At 42.2% G+C, this 14807-nt stretch overlaps 1 protein-coding gene across 1 annotated transcript in view; it reads right to left on the bottom strand.

Annotated features, from left to right (window-relative positions):
* PDIA5 (protein disulfide isomerase family A member 5) overlaps window positions 1-14807 on the bottom strand; it is a 99741-nt gene that overhangs the window by 79329 nt on the left and 5605 nt on the right. Inside the window, exons 2-3 of the mRNA XM_069021081.1 lie at window positions 8437-8563; window positions 5367-5454 (exon numbers count right to left, since the gene is read on the bottom strand). Of these exons, the coding sequence (XP_068877182.1) occupies window positions 5367-5454; window positions 8437-8563 (215 nt within the window). The remainder of the gene's footprint in view (window positions 1-5366; window positions 5455-8436; window positions 8564-14807) is intronic.

Genomic DNA, 14807 nt, shown 5'->3' with positions numbered 1-14807 from the left:
ATTCTGTATCAAAGCATCAGGAAATTAGAAATTTGGGGAGACCTCATCTAAAATACAGAAAAACAGGGATATTAGGGAAAACCCCAGAAAAGACAAATACTCATTAGATTTGGCTCTCTCATGAAGCAGCATGTTTAGCTGTGTAGGTTTGAAAGGACTGCTTTGCCAGCCAAATAACGATCTCACCTTTATGCTAAGTGTCATGAGACTGCTACAATAACAAGTAATTATTGGGGATGGGGACTACAAGAATGATGCACATGACACACAAAAGGGACTAAAAGAATGACACACAAAAGCAGAAAAAGTGGGATTAAAACTAAACAAAAATTAGTCAGACATTTTAACCAGATGGCATTTCCTCTTCCTAGCAGTCTGATGTGCTAAAGCCAAGCACACGCGCTATGACAGCAGATGGAAATCACACAGCTTTGTTTATGTTTGGGACCTACAGTAAAGGGAACCATGCAAGTTTGAGCAGAGAATAATTACCCAGAGCCAGAGAAATGGGTGTTTTTTAAAAATACCAATCCACAATTGGGCAGGAGTTATAGTCAACAAAAACTCGAGACAATTCAGTAACTGGAGAACCCAGGAGTGTTCCCTAAATCATATTCATGATGGAGAGAGCTACTTTCAACCTCTTCAAAGCTGCACCTGGCCACAATGCACTTTATAACCTGCCAAACACATTTTCTTCTCTTCAACAAAGCCATTTTACTCTTTCCACTTCACCCAAACTAGTTACACTCTTCCAAGTAACATCAGTCCTTGGCCACACTGTGATCACAAAACCCACTTAAGAAGGCTAGAGAATAACTTTGTAACGACTATTCCTCAAAACCTGAGCTCGGGACATCACAAACTGGGACTAGAGCCTTGTCTGCTTTAAAGACAAACAGCAAGAATTTTGTCCGTCACTCAAAAGGTAATTCCACCTTACCATATTCCCAGGCACAAGACTTTGTACCTTTTACTTGCCACCACAAGGATTTGACAGGAGTTTCTGTTTTTCACAAAACTCCTCTTTCACTTGACCACATCAATGTTTATCCCCTGTTTACCATGCCTTAAAAAACTGAGGTTTTGGGAGACTGGGGGGACTGAGGCTCTGCAGCACAAACCCCAACCTGATGTCAGAGTTGGCAGCAGCCAGCCTCTGAGACAGAAAATATCACATCATTTAGTGGTTTTTTGCAGACATCCTAAGCTTTCAACTCTGTATGATGCCCTTCAATTTTCCAAATTTCTATCAGCCTACAACTAAAAAAATAATTCAGTAAATAGCCCAACCTTCTGCTTTCTTACATGCCCATTCAAATTGCATCTGAACGCCCTAAAGAGCACCCATTTGTGCTGCTGCAGCATTTTTTCTTTCAAAGTCCTCCAAACTCTTTACATATTGACTAATGAATCAGGCAATATTTACCCAGTTGCCTGGAAAACAGATACACCTTTTGTAACTGCACAAAGTAACAAGAAGTGACTCATTAGCAAAGCCAGGAACAGAAGCTGTGACTCTCAGCTCCTATTAACGTGGCACCTCCCCAGACACGAGTCCCAGAACATTTGCTCCCAAGGTGCCTGATGCATCTCTCTGGAACACTGAAGATTTAACAACCTGCAACGTTGTGCTCCATCCCAAATACCATGTATCTCACCAGGCACAATTAATTCAGTATTTTCTTGTCTCTCACACCACCACTCATTCAATGTCAAATGCCTCAGCAAGGACTTCCTAATTAAAACATGTAAAGGCTAAAATAAAGCATATTTTTGTCACATCATTGCTGGGTCTTTTATTCACAACTGAAACAGCTTCATGTTTAACTGTGTACAGAGCCACATATGCTATCTCAGCACACAGCAGCCAACAGTGACCACTTCAATGCCATGAGCAGCTCTCGAGCTGCCCCTTCATCTCTAGAAGGAGGCGTCGATCTGCCTGTAGGAACGGACTGAGCTCTCCCGAACGAGGACCTTATCTACAGTGCCACATGCAGGGGGTCACACAGCCCCACTCCAGCATGGCACTTGGCACAAGTGAGCCCAGCTGTGCAGGAAAGGCAGGCACATGGCATTCCCAGTCCTACACCTCCCAAGCCCCAGCACTCTGGGGATCTCTACTACCCCGCCTCAAAGTGACAAACTAAGCGGCAACCTCCTCGACACCACACTGTCTCAGTAAGAAACCAAGCATTTCCCTACATCATGCTGAAAAACAAACTTCCCTCTCTCCCTGGGACCACTCAACCTGTAACTGAAAGCTCAAAGCTGATCTCTGTCTTATACCACAGATACAACAGAAGCCAAGGCCAAGGAACACGGTTTCCATGCAAACCAGCATTAGGAAGTCCACTTCCAGTCACCAACCTGCACACTCCCCTCCACTGCATGAAATACAGACCATGCTGCCGAGACTCAGCAATCCACACTGATCTCTGTCTGCACAGCAGAATGTTCTTGCCTTCTCCTGAAAATGAGGGGAAGGAGAATGACAAGAAAAAAAAAAAAAGCACCGTCAGTAAAGAAAAAGGAAAGAAAAGGACTGCTGTCATCGCCACAGGGAAGCAGAGGCACAAACCACAACTCTGCATGTATGCCAGCCTTGCCAATGCTTGGATCTGAAGGCAAAGAAGCCCAGTACAGAGGGATGTGAAGAGCAAAGCCAAAATTTCCTGCTAAATATTGCTGCCAAACAAGACATTTCTTGTCAGTATTTGTAAAACAAATTGAGCCTGTGCTGTAAATATCCCTGCATCTGTGTGCTGTTTGTTTCGGCATGAAGACTTGCAAATAAGCCTCTCATCATACTTGCTGCAAGAGAATGGTTTGAGCCACTCTGGTAAGACTCAGCTGTCCAGGCCCTACAACTGACCCTCCATGAGACAGCACTACGGCAGCCTCTGGTATTACCACTGCAACGAGGTGGGCAGTGGTTTGCAGCCACCTGTATACAATTTTTTAGAAAGCAATAAGCAAAGGAAAGAAACCTTTCATGAAAAAAAAAATGTTTAAAAGTTACCTTAACACTACTAGATTGATTTCAGAATGCCTCAAAAGCTTAACAAGCAAATTGACCACAAAACTTGGTTTGGGGGCTCAAACTATTTGTTTAGGGTTTCTTTTTGCATCCACCAAAACCTCCTCTACCACAAGCCAGTCTTCCAACTCACCTTGCCCCATGAGGCAAGTTCACAAACTCTGTTATGATATCCCATAGCAGGAATGATAGAAGGGGTAGAAGTCCATCTCTGAAAAATGCCCAGCTATATTTTCCAGGTTCTTCCCAAACAAGACATGAAAGGCAGCTCTGCTTTACCTCAAAGAGAGAATTACACCTATTGCCATATTACAACATCCTGGTCACTGCCTGTCACTCAGCAAGGGGCAATCTGATTATAGCAATATTGGCATCAAAGAAAATTTGGGGGACCTACTAATCTATTCCCAGGTCTTCCAAGCCCTTACAGCATGACTCTCACTAGGCTGCTTCACTGTCTGATATTAACTCACCTTTCAATAGAAACCAGAAGCTTAACTTAAATATCTCCCTATCATGGTGAGAGGAAAGGCACTGCAAGTACCAAGCTTCCTATGAAAAGTATTAAAGCACTGAATGGGAGAGACTTGAAAATACATTTCTTGCAAGTAACTTTCATAACAAAACTTGGTCTAGAAGTCAACATTTGGAAAATGAGATTATATTAGGGTTTGATGAATTGAAGTTTATTTTACAGCAAAACCAAACAATACATTTCCCTCCCCATCACCATTCCTTACAAACTCTGGAGCAGAGACTGACCTGTTGAACTAAGTGACAAAACTTCTCTGGATTTCAAACTGAAGTCCTAAACATGGAATCTGTCCTTCTCCAACCCAGAATTAAAATAAACCCTGAAGGGAGTTATTGCTTAGTTGTATTACAGCAGCATTTTGAAGGGCCAGCTGAACAGCCTCATCATCCAGCATTTGTATACAGATGCCACACACACAGAGTAAGCAGTTAAGTCCTCCAACACAGAGGTAGCCTAAAACAAAAGACACAAAAAGGTAGCAACCAGTCCATACTCGGAAACTGAAGCTGATTAGAAACTGAAGCCAAGAGGCTGGCTCAGTACCCTATTTGCTAGCCCTCACTGTTGACAACAAAAAATTACTTATCAATGCTTTAGTTAGAAATGAGACTGGTTTTCATGGATTTCAGAGGTATGCCACTGGCTTTTTAGCAGGTGGCAAGTGGTGCAGGCTTCACTGACCTCTGAGGAACAGCCCTGCTTTCTGCCAACAAATGGCTTGGAACTCTGTCCGCACCAGTTGGGCAGAGATGAAAGTGTGCGTGCACTTGGACAAGCCCAGCAGAATGCAAACAGAAGGCAGAGGCAGAGGACTCCACAGGAGAGATACCTGCCTGGTGGCAGGAGAAGAGCAGGGCAGGTTAACTAATACAAACCCACGTTAATTTGCATTAACCAACGACTTATTCTGGGTCACTACTTGATGGATGGGGGTTAGTTTCAAAAGTGCAATTTTAAGGGAGCCACATGATGCGAGCTGACTTACATTCGTGCACAGTGTACATGATGTATGTAACAGTGTGTACAATCTGTTCATACCATGGCAATCCATCCCAACACACAGGTAGGCAGCAAGCTGCTCCTCTGCAGCACAAGAAGAGGAACTTGCCACCTGCAGGCAAAGCTCTCAAAGCTGCAGAGGCACTACAATACACAGGCTAAAACCACAAGCAACATGTTATTGAGTTGACCCACAGCAGAGATTTTCACATCTGCAAAACAGAAAGTACCCACCTGTTCATTCCTCCCCCCACACACAACCACTTACAAAAACAAGTTTCTCTGCCTTCACATTAAAAATTGCCAGGAACCTATACCAGCACAGAGGAAGGTCTTTAAAAGAAAGCACATTTTATTGAGAAACACAAATGGGTGGATGCTTCAAAACCAAGCAAACAGGCTTACTGCTCACACAACATTTGCTGTCAGAGCGGAATTGCATTGCCCTCCAGTTGAGGCACAACATGTGGGATTCCTCCTCCCCTGGCTTGTGGAAAAAAAGCTTGCACACTGTGTGTCCCCTATGAAAGGCAATGTTAGCTGGGGTCTCAGCTTCAGGCTGAAAAACATGCTGTCAGAGAAGTAACAACAGCCATAAGGAAAAAAATATCCCCCTCCACTCATTCAAAGGAAGAGAAGATGGTAAGATACAGGCTCCCTACAGAAGAAACTGCACAGAATTATGTGGGTCCAGTTAAAGGAAAAAAGTTTCAGAGCCATCAAAAAAGCTAAGTTAGCAATAAAACCCAGGGAAAGGGAAAATAAGAAGGAAAAGAGCATGACACGTACCCACAGTCTATCCAGCTTATAGTACCTCGTCCTTTCACCTCCTGGGCCACACTGGACAGTAACCTGAGCGAGCTTTCAGCAGCAGCAGCTGAAAGACAAAATGAAATATTAAAACTAAATTAACAACGGCATTACTAATCCACACAAAACAACACAATGTTGCATTTCTATGTTCTGAAGTACTTGAAGAACATTTTGTCTCATTTGAAGAAACCAATATAACAGGGATCAGTAAAATCTTCTGTAAACTAGAAGGAAAGCTGGCTGCAGCTGAAGCTGGGTGACTTTCCTCTACCCCCTTAATCAACACACTGAAATTGGTATTTCCAGACACACTCCCTGAGCTACATTTATGGAGCTGTACTGTGTCCTCTCCTATAGCTTTCATCCCCACACTGCCTTTTTCCCTGTGGCTGGGCATGAACCAGTTTGTACCACTGCCTGCTAATTAGAGCAATTTCATTTAGGACTTTCATCAGCTGTAAGGGCAAGTCATTCAGCATCTCTGCCTCCCTAATTCTACCCCAGCTATACACAGAAAATAACAGACTTTATTCTCATAACTCTGGGAGATACCCAAACCAACAGTCATGAGCAGTACCCAGAAAAGGTCCTTCCAAGTACTGGCTGTATTACACCCAACAGAGATTTTTATAATGCCATGCCACATGCGTAGATTTTGCAAAACACCACCGTTCCTAAAAGAGTCTTATAAATGGTATTAAAAATAAACAGAAGAGAGAAAAATATAGCAGCACAAGTAAGTATCCATTCCCCCAAAAAATCTAACAGGAACTGCTTCCTTCCTCAATAAACAGAAAATAGAAACCCAAAGCCTCTTCCAGATCTCCACAACTACTCCAAGTAACTGAATGTAAGAATGGCTATATTGGGTCAGACTGAATGTTTCTGTAGACCAGTATCTCATCTCCAGCATTTGAGGAAGTGAGGGCCTGTAGATGTCAGAGTAGACAAGTAGAGCCAGTGTGTAGGGATACCCCACCAAACCATCTCTAAACCTTCACAGATTTTACCTCGACAATCTCCTGAGCCAGAAACAGCCTCTTTGTATTTGACAGACTTTGCTTGGGCCTGATGCCATCAGAGATATCAACCCACAAATATCAGTTCTCAAGAAACTCTCATGCCCCCAATACCCAGAACATGCAATTGCCACTTCTTTCCAACACAGGGACTTAGGACAGGTGGGGGAATTCTTTGCATGTACTTAAGAGTGGAACAGTTTGACAAATACACTTTTAAAAACAAGCATTCAGCGACCCACTCATCCCAGCAGACTCAGTAGCTGAGAAGCCCTGGCAGGATACCCAGCTGGTAGGGGGCACTAAACATCTCCTACGAATTGTGACACCTCCCAAAACCAGTGAATTTTCTGCTTGCCATAGAAAGTGACATCTAGTTCTGCTCAGATAGGAAGCAAAGCCTTTGTTCCAGCAGTATGACCAGCTGCCAGCCAGCATCTCATCACAGCTGGGGGATGTATATCTGGGATTGAAACTGCACCTCCAAATGCCTGTCTCTTTTTTCCCCTCTTCTCTTTCTGGATGACAGCTGAGCAAGAGAATTCTAATTGTGCAAGGATCACTGTTCTAGGAAGAAACATTAATTCCACAGTCAGCTCTGCATGCAGTGCTTTAGACTGCTAAAACCAACCAATTAAATAACAAAAACAGAAAAAAAGAAATCTCCATAACATGGCTTTTGAATAATGCCCATAGGGCAACATTTATTAGATGAGTGTCACAGCTGAAGTGTTCTGGTTGTGCTGCTAAAAATGAAAGCAACCACCACTTAAAATATTAAGCGTAAAAAGAAAATTTTCCCTTTAAGAAGCTGAATAATACAGATGTCTTTTTATCTAAAGTGTTCCTTTCAAAAATCAAAAAGCATTAGAAACTCTTTTATGATTTTCACTTTGAACCCGTTACTACAAAACGATTTGACCAAGTTCAAGTGCTCAAAGTTCCCCACTATAGCAAAACACAAGTATTTTAACAAAAAATAAGCCATGTATATAATTTTAACTGTTTTAGAATAAGCATATCTTTAGGAAATAAAAGTTAATTACTCCAGCACCTGCACATCTTTGTCTGAAAAATTCTCTGATACTGGGGGGGCAGGGGGAGAAGGATACTGGTCACCATATACTGCTCCTATTTGAGACACTATGAACCCAGAGCAACTCTACGACCAGGGTGTTTAATTGACACAAGACCCTTGCAACAGGTCAGAAAAGGAGGACCCAACACCCAAACAAGGCATTATCTTGTCCTGCCCGCCTAGAGGAAGAAGAAGGAAGCAGTAACAAAAACAGTACAGCACTAAGGAAAATTACCTTAGTGACACATTTTATTTCTTGCTGTCCAATGCCTTCCACATTCACAAAAGCATTCTGCACTTGTGTATCAAGTTTAAAGACAGTTTCTTCATTTTACATGGTGTCACACAAAACACCTCCCAAAAAACCAAGGCAACAAAGGAGAAAAGGTACAGCAGGAGCAGAACAGAGCAAAGGAAGAGCAAACAGGTAAGTAAACAGCCAGAAAGGTGAATCTGAATGACAGAGGAGACAACAAACAGATTCAAGGGGACAGGTGGCATAATGTGAGATGAGTCATTTTCCATCTTACACACCAGTTTTTTTTATTTTGATATTTTGTTAATTAAAGCTGAAAGACAACCACGGGACACTCAAAACTGTCAGAAGCAAAGATGGATTGATTTCAGTACTGTAACTATTCATTAAGCCTTTCAGTGTCACCAGGAAATCGAAACTTGCAAACTACTGTGATAAACACACCAGAAAGCTCTTATTACAGAGAGCCAGTTCTGGAGACAAAGCCAGAATAAAGTACATTTTTGCCAATGTGACAGAGCAATTAGAAGGCTGAATTAAGATGACTCCAATCTTGAAACATCAGGAGCCTCTGAATTAAAACAAAGGACAGTGAAGAAGTCCTGAAGGAGCCCTTGAAGCTTACATAGGAGCCCCTTGGTACACACCTTGCTGGGCACAAAGAGCTGTGACATCAAAAAAAAAAAGACTTACCAGATTTGGAATAGAGCACTAGTACGTTATTCCGTGTCCTGAGAAGCTTCTTAAAATCCTTGTGATCACTTATTTTTTCTATGAGTGGAGACACCTTCAATGAGTACGTCAGTGTTGGCAAGAATGCCTAGGGAAACAGAGAGCCAGAAACATCAGTCACAAAGACAACCTGCTTTTGCAAATTGCCATGTTGTTTTTTTATAATCTTGAGACATGCCGCCTTAAAGAGGCTATCACTTTGATTTGATCAGCAAAACCAAAAGAAAAAATGCCAGACATGTGATTTACTGAAACTGGGCCAACACCATCCTAACAAGTACCCTTAAATGGAAAGATGAACACAACTACAAGAAACATGGTTTTATTTAAGATGCCACCCCCTTTAAAAGTGTGTTCCCTAGTCAGATAATGGGATAACAATTCTTATTCTTAACATTAAATATACTTTCAAAAAGAGAAGCAGCAAATTGCCACTTTGAGAGCACTCTTGTCCCCAGATCTCAGAATATGCTGCAAACGCAATCCAGTACTTTGATACCCTATGGAAGACAGCGAGAGCCATGAAGTTAAAATAACCCACACTGACAGGGAGCAGATGTAGGAAATGAGGACAGAAAATGCAAGTAATCCAGCATCCACATTACCGCACTAATCACAGCCCTCTCCCACCCACCCTTCCAAAGTGGAGCAGGGCTCATGTTTCTCAGTGCCCACACCGTGTCACACACACAGCAGGGTCTTGTTCAGCTTCCACTGGCCCCATGGAAGACACAGCATTTAATCTCTCTGCATCTCCGTTCTGTATCTATGCAAACAAGTTATTTTCCATTGCATCTTTTGGTCTATTTAAATCACGACAGTTCCAGAGCAGAGTTGGTCCACCATAAAGTAAAGCTCCTATCAAATTATGACCATAACCTCAGCTGGGGCCTTTGCTACTTATTCTTACTGCAATAATCTTCAATAATAATAATATAGTAATAATCTTATCCATCAGGCTATGCTGCTTCCCTTCTGCACTGTACTGAATTCGTGCTAATGGAATGATTATGGGAAGCTTAGCTGGAGAAATCATCTAGCTTCTATTCACCTTACAGTAAAACCTTTAACACTTAATTGCTTGGCTAAAAGCTTTAGCTCATTTGCCTAACACGCACAAGAGGTTCAACATTTCCTTAATTACAGAACTGATTTTGATCGTGCCTCACTCCAACCAGGCTGGAAAATGTGTCCACAGTGGATGTGAAGAAGTAAAAGGCTTTTCTTGCATCTCATGTATTACATCATGCAGCATTTAAAGGAGCGACTAAGCCAATGAAGTCAGGATACACAGCCCCAGGCACACACTTCATTTAAATTCAGCTATTTGCAAGCACCATAGTCACTGAGGCACAGAAACAAAACCCTGCACCTACCAAACAGACTGTAAAAATGCCAGAAGTCTTTACATGTGGAGACGAGAGGGGCACGAGGGGAATCCTGGGACACGCAAGGTAACGGAGAGAAGCTGAGCCGAGACGGAGATCATCCTCAAAACAACCAGGACGTTTGAGAACTTAGAAGTTACTAGAAAAGACATCTATAACATAAAGCAGGATTCCAACCACTGGGCCCTGCTGACCAGATGGTCAAATCGTGAGGAGGAAGCAAGCACATTTGTGAGTCAGCCCCTACCTTCAGCATAAATGTCCTTGATGCTTTAATTCGACTGAAAGACTCACATTCTTCTAAATCCAGATGTCTGGAGCTCAGCCTTCCTACTCCAGGCTGATGTACGTGGATCAGTTGTGTATTTTCTGAGATGAATACATGGTGTTGCCAATCAAAGCAGGCAAATATAGTTGTGCTAAGTGAGGTGACACAGACATGAAAAGTCCTGCCCAAAACCATCACAATCGGGCTGCACAGGAAAAATTAATCCAAATTATGGGCAGACCTCTTTATTGCTAAGTACTTTTTAAAAAACTTTTCCCTTCACCTCAGTTTTTGTAACTATTCAAGTGTCTTATAGTTTTATTTATGCCTTGAGTTACAGAAGACAAAATCTAAGCTTAACTGAAACTAAGGCTAAACACAGGGAAAAAGTGAAACTACAGGTTGCTTGTTCAGTTTAAAAAACTGATTCAATTAAGGACAGTCTAGTCTATGGACTATCAAAAAGAAGTAGTTGGACTAAAAGAACCCCACAAAAGCCACTTTTGACATGACACCAAATGATATTGTAAACTTTGTTTGCAGTGTTTACCAATAGCTCAGAAGAAGGGTGTTAGAACGAGATGATCTTTGAGCTCCCTTCCAACCCACACCATTTCATTGTTTTAAGTACAGACATTCCATGTCTTTTCCGAAAGGCTGTTTTGCCAATTTCAGTGATTTTTTTTTTTTCTTTCTTTCCTTATAATGGCAGAGCTATAAACCTCTTGAAAAATTGGATTCTGAAAACAATGACAGCTTTAACTACTGCCCTGTCGGTGTTGCCACTAACTGAAAACTCGCTGCGCTGGTGGAACAGCAGGTGCTTGGAGGGAGATGCATGTCACATTGCATATATCCACTGCTTCATTGCCCAATTCCTCTCCAGGTATCAAATCAATACGTTACTCATTTTCCTGCAGTTTTACAGCAGTAGCACTCTGTGTTCCTATGGATTAGCCCAAAACCCACTGGGAAAGGCATTGTGCATACAAGTACACCAGTCAGCCCAGCTGAATAAATCATCATCTTCCTTTAGTTAAGATTAATGTTGCAGCCTTTCCTGGTTATAAAACCAAAAAGGTCCAAGCCAAAGGCATCTAGTTAGACAGAAATGCCCTGCCTGCACATCTAAGGCAGCCACAGCAATACTGGGAGGTTATCGGCTGAGCTGAGAATTTCACTGGCTCCAATCCACATTTGCACTATATGATGTTTGCAAACTGATAAGAATTAAGTAGTTCTGCACTCTCCAGCTTTCTCCTGCTGGAATTAATCAAGACCCGACCCTACCCAGGAATAAATGAGAGGCTGGTTTATGGTTAAACCTCCAGAAGAACCTCTGCCTTCCCTACCCATTGCCTTCCCAGCTCCATTGAAGACAAGGGATGCTAAGGAGTCAATTCCACCAGATGCCAATTCCAAACACGGGGCTGCTCTGCCCTGCTCTAGAGTCACAGCAGTGATGACTGTACCAGCCCCTACAGCCACACCAGGGCTACAGCCACCAGTTCTGGCAACAACGTAAAATTAAGAGGATGGGAGAAAAGAATTCTGTGGAAGCAGTTTCATGCTTCTTTTCCACAGAAAACCAAACACATGTTCCTATACAGCCCATAGGTAAAGCAGCAGCAAAGATGAAGCTAATTTGAATATACTGTGCTACATGAATTTAACTGTAAGATACGACTCAGGTAGCTTTACTCCAGACATTTTGCAGGAGAGCTCATTAGCCAGGCACTGCCCGATCAAGCACACTGCTTTTTGTTTAAATCCAGGGCACAAGATGAGATGAGCACATATTAAAAAAAGAAGAGGTCAAGAAAGGTGACAGTCCCTCCTGAGCAGGAAGCCTCTTTTCATATGCATCAGGAAGTGCTACATTCACACATATGGAAATCTATAAATAAGAAACAAGCTAAACTCTCTTGTCACTTGAGCATCCTAAAGCTTTAAAATCTACTCATGACCACCACTGAAAAGTTAAGAAAGGCTCCAAGTATTTTTCTCAAGAAGCTGCCCACCTCGGTACCTGCTAAGGTAAAAGGCATAATAGGACTAACATGTATAACATCCCTGCCACCCTTGCCAGTTACAGCAATGAGAAACTGCAACAAAACAGAGGAAAGGTCTATTTTATTTCATGCTGTGTTTGCACAGTTGCCTATCATAACAGGTCCTCATCCATGGCTGGCTCAGTGACACGAACGTCACCTGGTGTTCTCAGATGCAGGAAACTTTGGTGGAGACCTTCAAAAAAAGACAGACTACAAGTGGCAGACTATGAAATGCAAATCTCATAGCAATTCTAGTCTGCAGATTTTCCCCAGCTCAAGATCGCAATATGAATTTATTTTCACAGAATTTTTATGGTGTAGGTGACACATCAGTCATGTGACCATAGTGTCTGAGATGCATGAAAGACTCTCAAGTAAAACATAAGTGAACCCAAACCCTCAAGAAAGTCAATTCAAAACTGCTGAGACACTGCTATCCAAGTACAAGGTACAAAACCCCCATGTGTTCTAGCTGTCTCTGTTCTTCAAAGTATGTATTTAAATATATGATCTTGCAAGCTTGGTGGCAGAAGTCTGATCCGTCAAAAAGGTTTAATTTTCTTTTTTTCCCCCACTCTCTAGCAATTCCTTGCAGAGCTGCCAAACATATGCATGTGTTAAAGAGCAGTAAACCCTCCACAACCCCACTCCCTTAGAATTGGTACCCAAGGAATATCTGAGCTTTCAGAAACCCGGAGGCAAAGAGTTACAGGCAGATAACTATTTGCTAATTATACTTCCAGAACTGACACTATTGAAAAATGTGGTCATCCCTCAGGCCGCATTTTCTCAAAATCATCAAGGATCTGAGAAAGCAGAGTTTATTTCTTAAGTTTTTACTCTGGTCTGAATCTCATTTTAATATGAAAAAAGGGACTATCTTTCAAACAGCCACAAGAATGTATTTTCATATTTTACATTTATTATTCAAATTAAATGTGATAAATGCTTAACAGCTGCTCCCACAGAACCCAGTTCAATTTATGAGTTGTTCCCCACAAAAGCTTTGTGACAGCATGGTCTTTTGCTAAGGATAAGCAGCATATCTGGAGAATTATTTATGTATTTATTGTTCATCAAGGGCAGTGAAAACACAGTTTTAAAAACAAGAAAATAGATCTTCCTTATTTAATTTGATTTCTATCAGAAGAGCAGAACTGTACACTGGACAGAAAAACTATTCCCTATTTCTCCTGTTTCCAGCTCAAGAGCCTGAAATATATACTTCCCTGGACACAAATAATGCATAAAAAGTATAAAAGGATATGCAGCTGAAACAGTGCTTAGGTAGCTGAATCCATATGTCAACACGCAATTTTTATGCGCACACTAACACATGTATAATTAGGCAGCCAATTTGCACACTATTCATCAAGAATAGCTGGGGCTGTGACAACACTGATTCTAGCCCAACTGCTGCTTGGCAAGGACGCAGCCTTACACTCGACCACAATTTCTAAACTCCACTTTTTCAGCAAGACATTGACTCTGATTTCTGTCTTAGCTTAGCCACCCACTGGTGTCATTCTCATTTTGGGACAACAGCACTCAACCCACTGTAAATATGATCAATGAGCAACCCTGTGCATATGAAACAGATTGTGTCTGACAAGGCATTTTATAGGAGTCTAGTTGAAGAGGAAACCTGCCTCAAAATTTCAAGCAGTAATGGAGATGACTGAATTTCATTTCATTATTAACTTCTTTAGGAGGGGAGTAGTTCACGTTCTGAACAAGGGTCTTGTCTGCCACAGTAAAATGGTGGGGGGGGGGTGGGGGGAGGGGTGGGAACAGGCAAGAAATCCCAACAAGAAAACAGAATCTCACCTTTCCTTTTCCATTTAGCTCTCAAAATGAGCCCTGTGATAGATTGTGCACTTAACTTCAGAAGGCTGACTTGAAGGAACACCTCTGTACTGTGGTGACAGAGGTCTGTAAACCTGCAGATCAGCTGGCGACACAGCCAGGCCCCGTGGTGCAGACAATGTGCATGTACTGACCATACTGGGTCTAAGTCATCTCCAGGCAGGCAGAAGGGAGAAACCGACCCATTGCTTCCTTCCCCGCAATTCCTTCCCACTTAAAACCACAAGATGTTCAAATCCAAAGCCTCCTTGCTTACAAGAATCACAGTTTGACTGCAGATGTTTTATCTTCCTTGTTCATCATACAAACCACTCTTGACCTTGTGCAATAATTGCTTGCTTTTCACTCAGGAGCTCTCCCTCTACTGCTATTTACATTCAGGGTTGTGCTGCTTTGATCACTGAGCCATTTGTAACAAATGCCTTCCAAGATGGATAGTGATAAGTAGGACAGTCCCCTTTTTTCATTCATGATTAATATCTAAAATAGCTGTGGAAACATTTTAATCAAATCAGATGGGAGGAGACAGGTTAGCTCTGTTACCCAAAGATAGCTCAAGGAAGCCTGGTAAAAAATTATTATGTGGAGAGAAGAGAAAGGGTAGAAACTCTTGGGTCTCAGACTTCAGGGGTCACAACTGAAGTGGCCACTGCAGCAGTCTCTGCAATCCCGCTGGAATCACAAAACCACCTTCTGCCACCTGCCCCTGCAGGGGTTCCTGAAGTGCAACCTGCTGAGGACCCCCAGCACAAAGGC

The sequence above is a fragment of the Aphelocoma coerulescens genome, chromosome 7, assembly GCF_041296385.1.
Source record: "Aphelocoma coerulescens isolate FSJ_1873_10779 chromosome 7, UR_Acoe_1.0, whole genome shotgun sequence".
In the NCBI taxonomy this organism is placed as follows: domain Eukaryota; kingdom Metazoa; phylum Chordata; class Aves; order Passeriformes; family Corvidae; genus Aphelocoma; species Aphelocoma coerulescens.
Note: the sequence above shows the minus strand (reverse complement) of the source record. Positions and strands in the feature narration are given on the sequence as shown.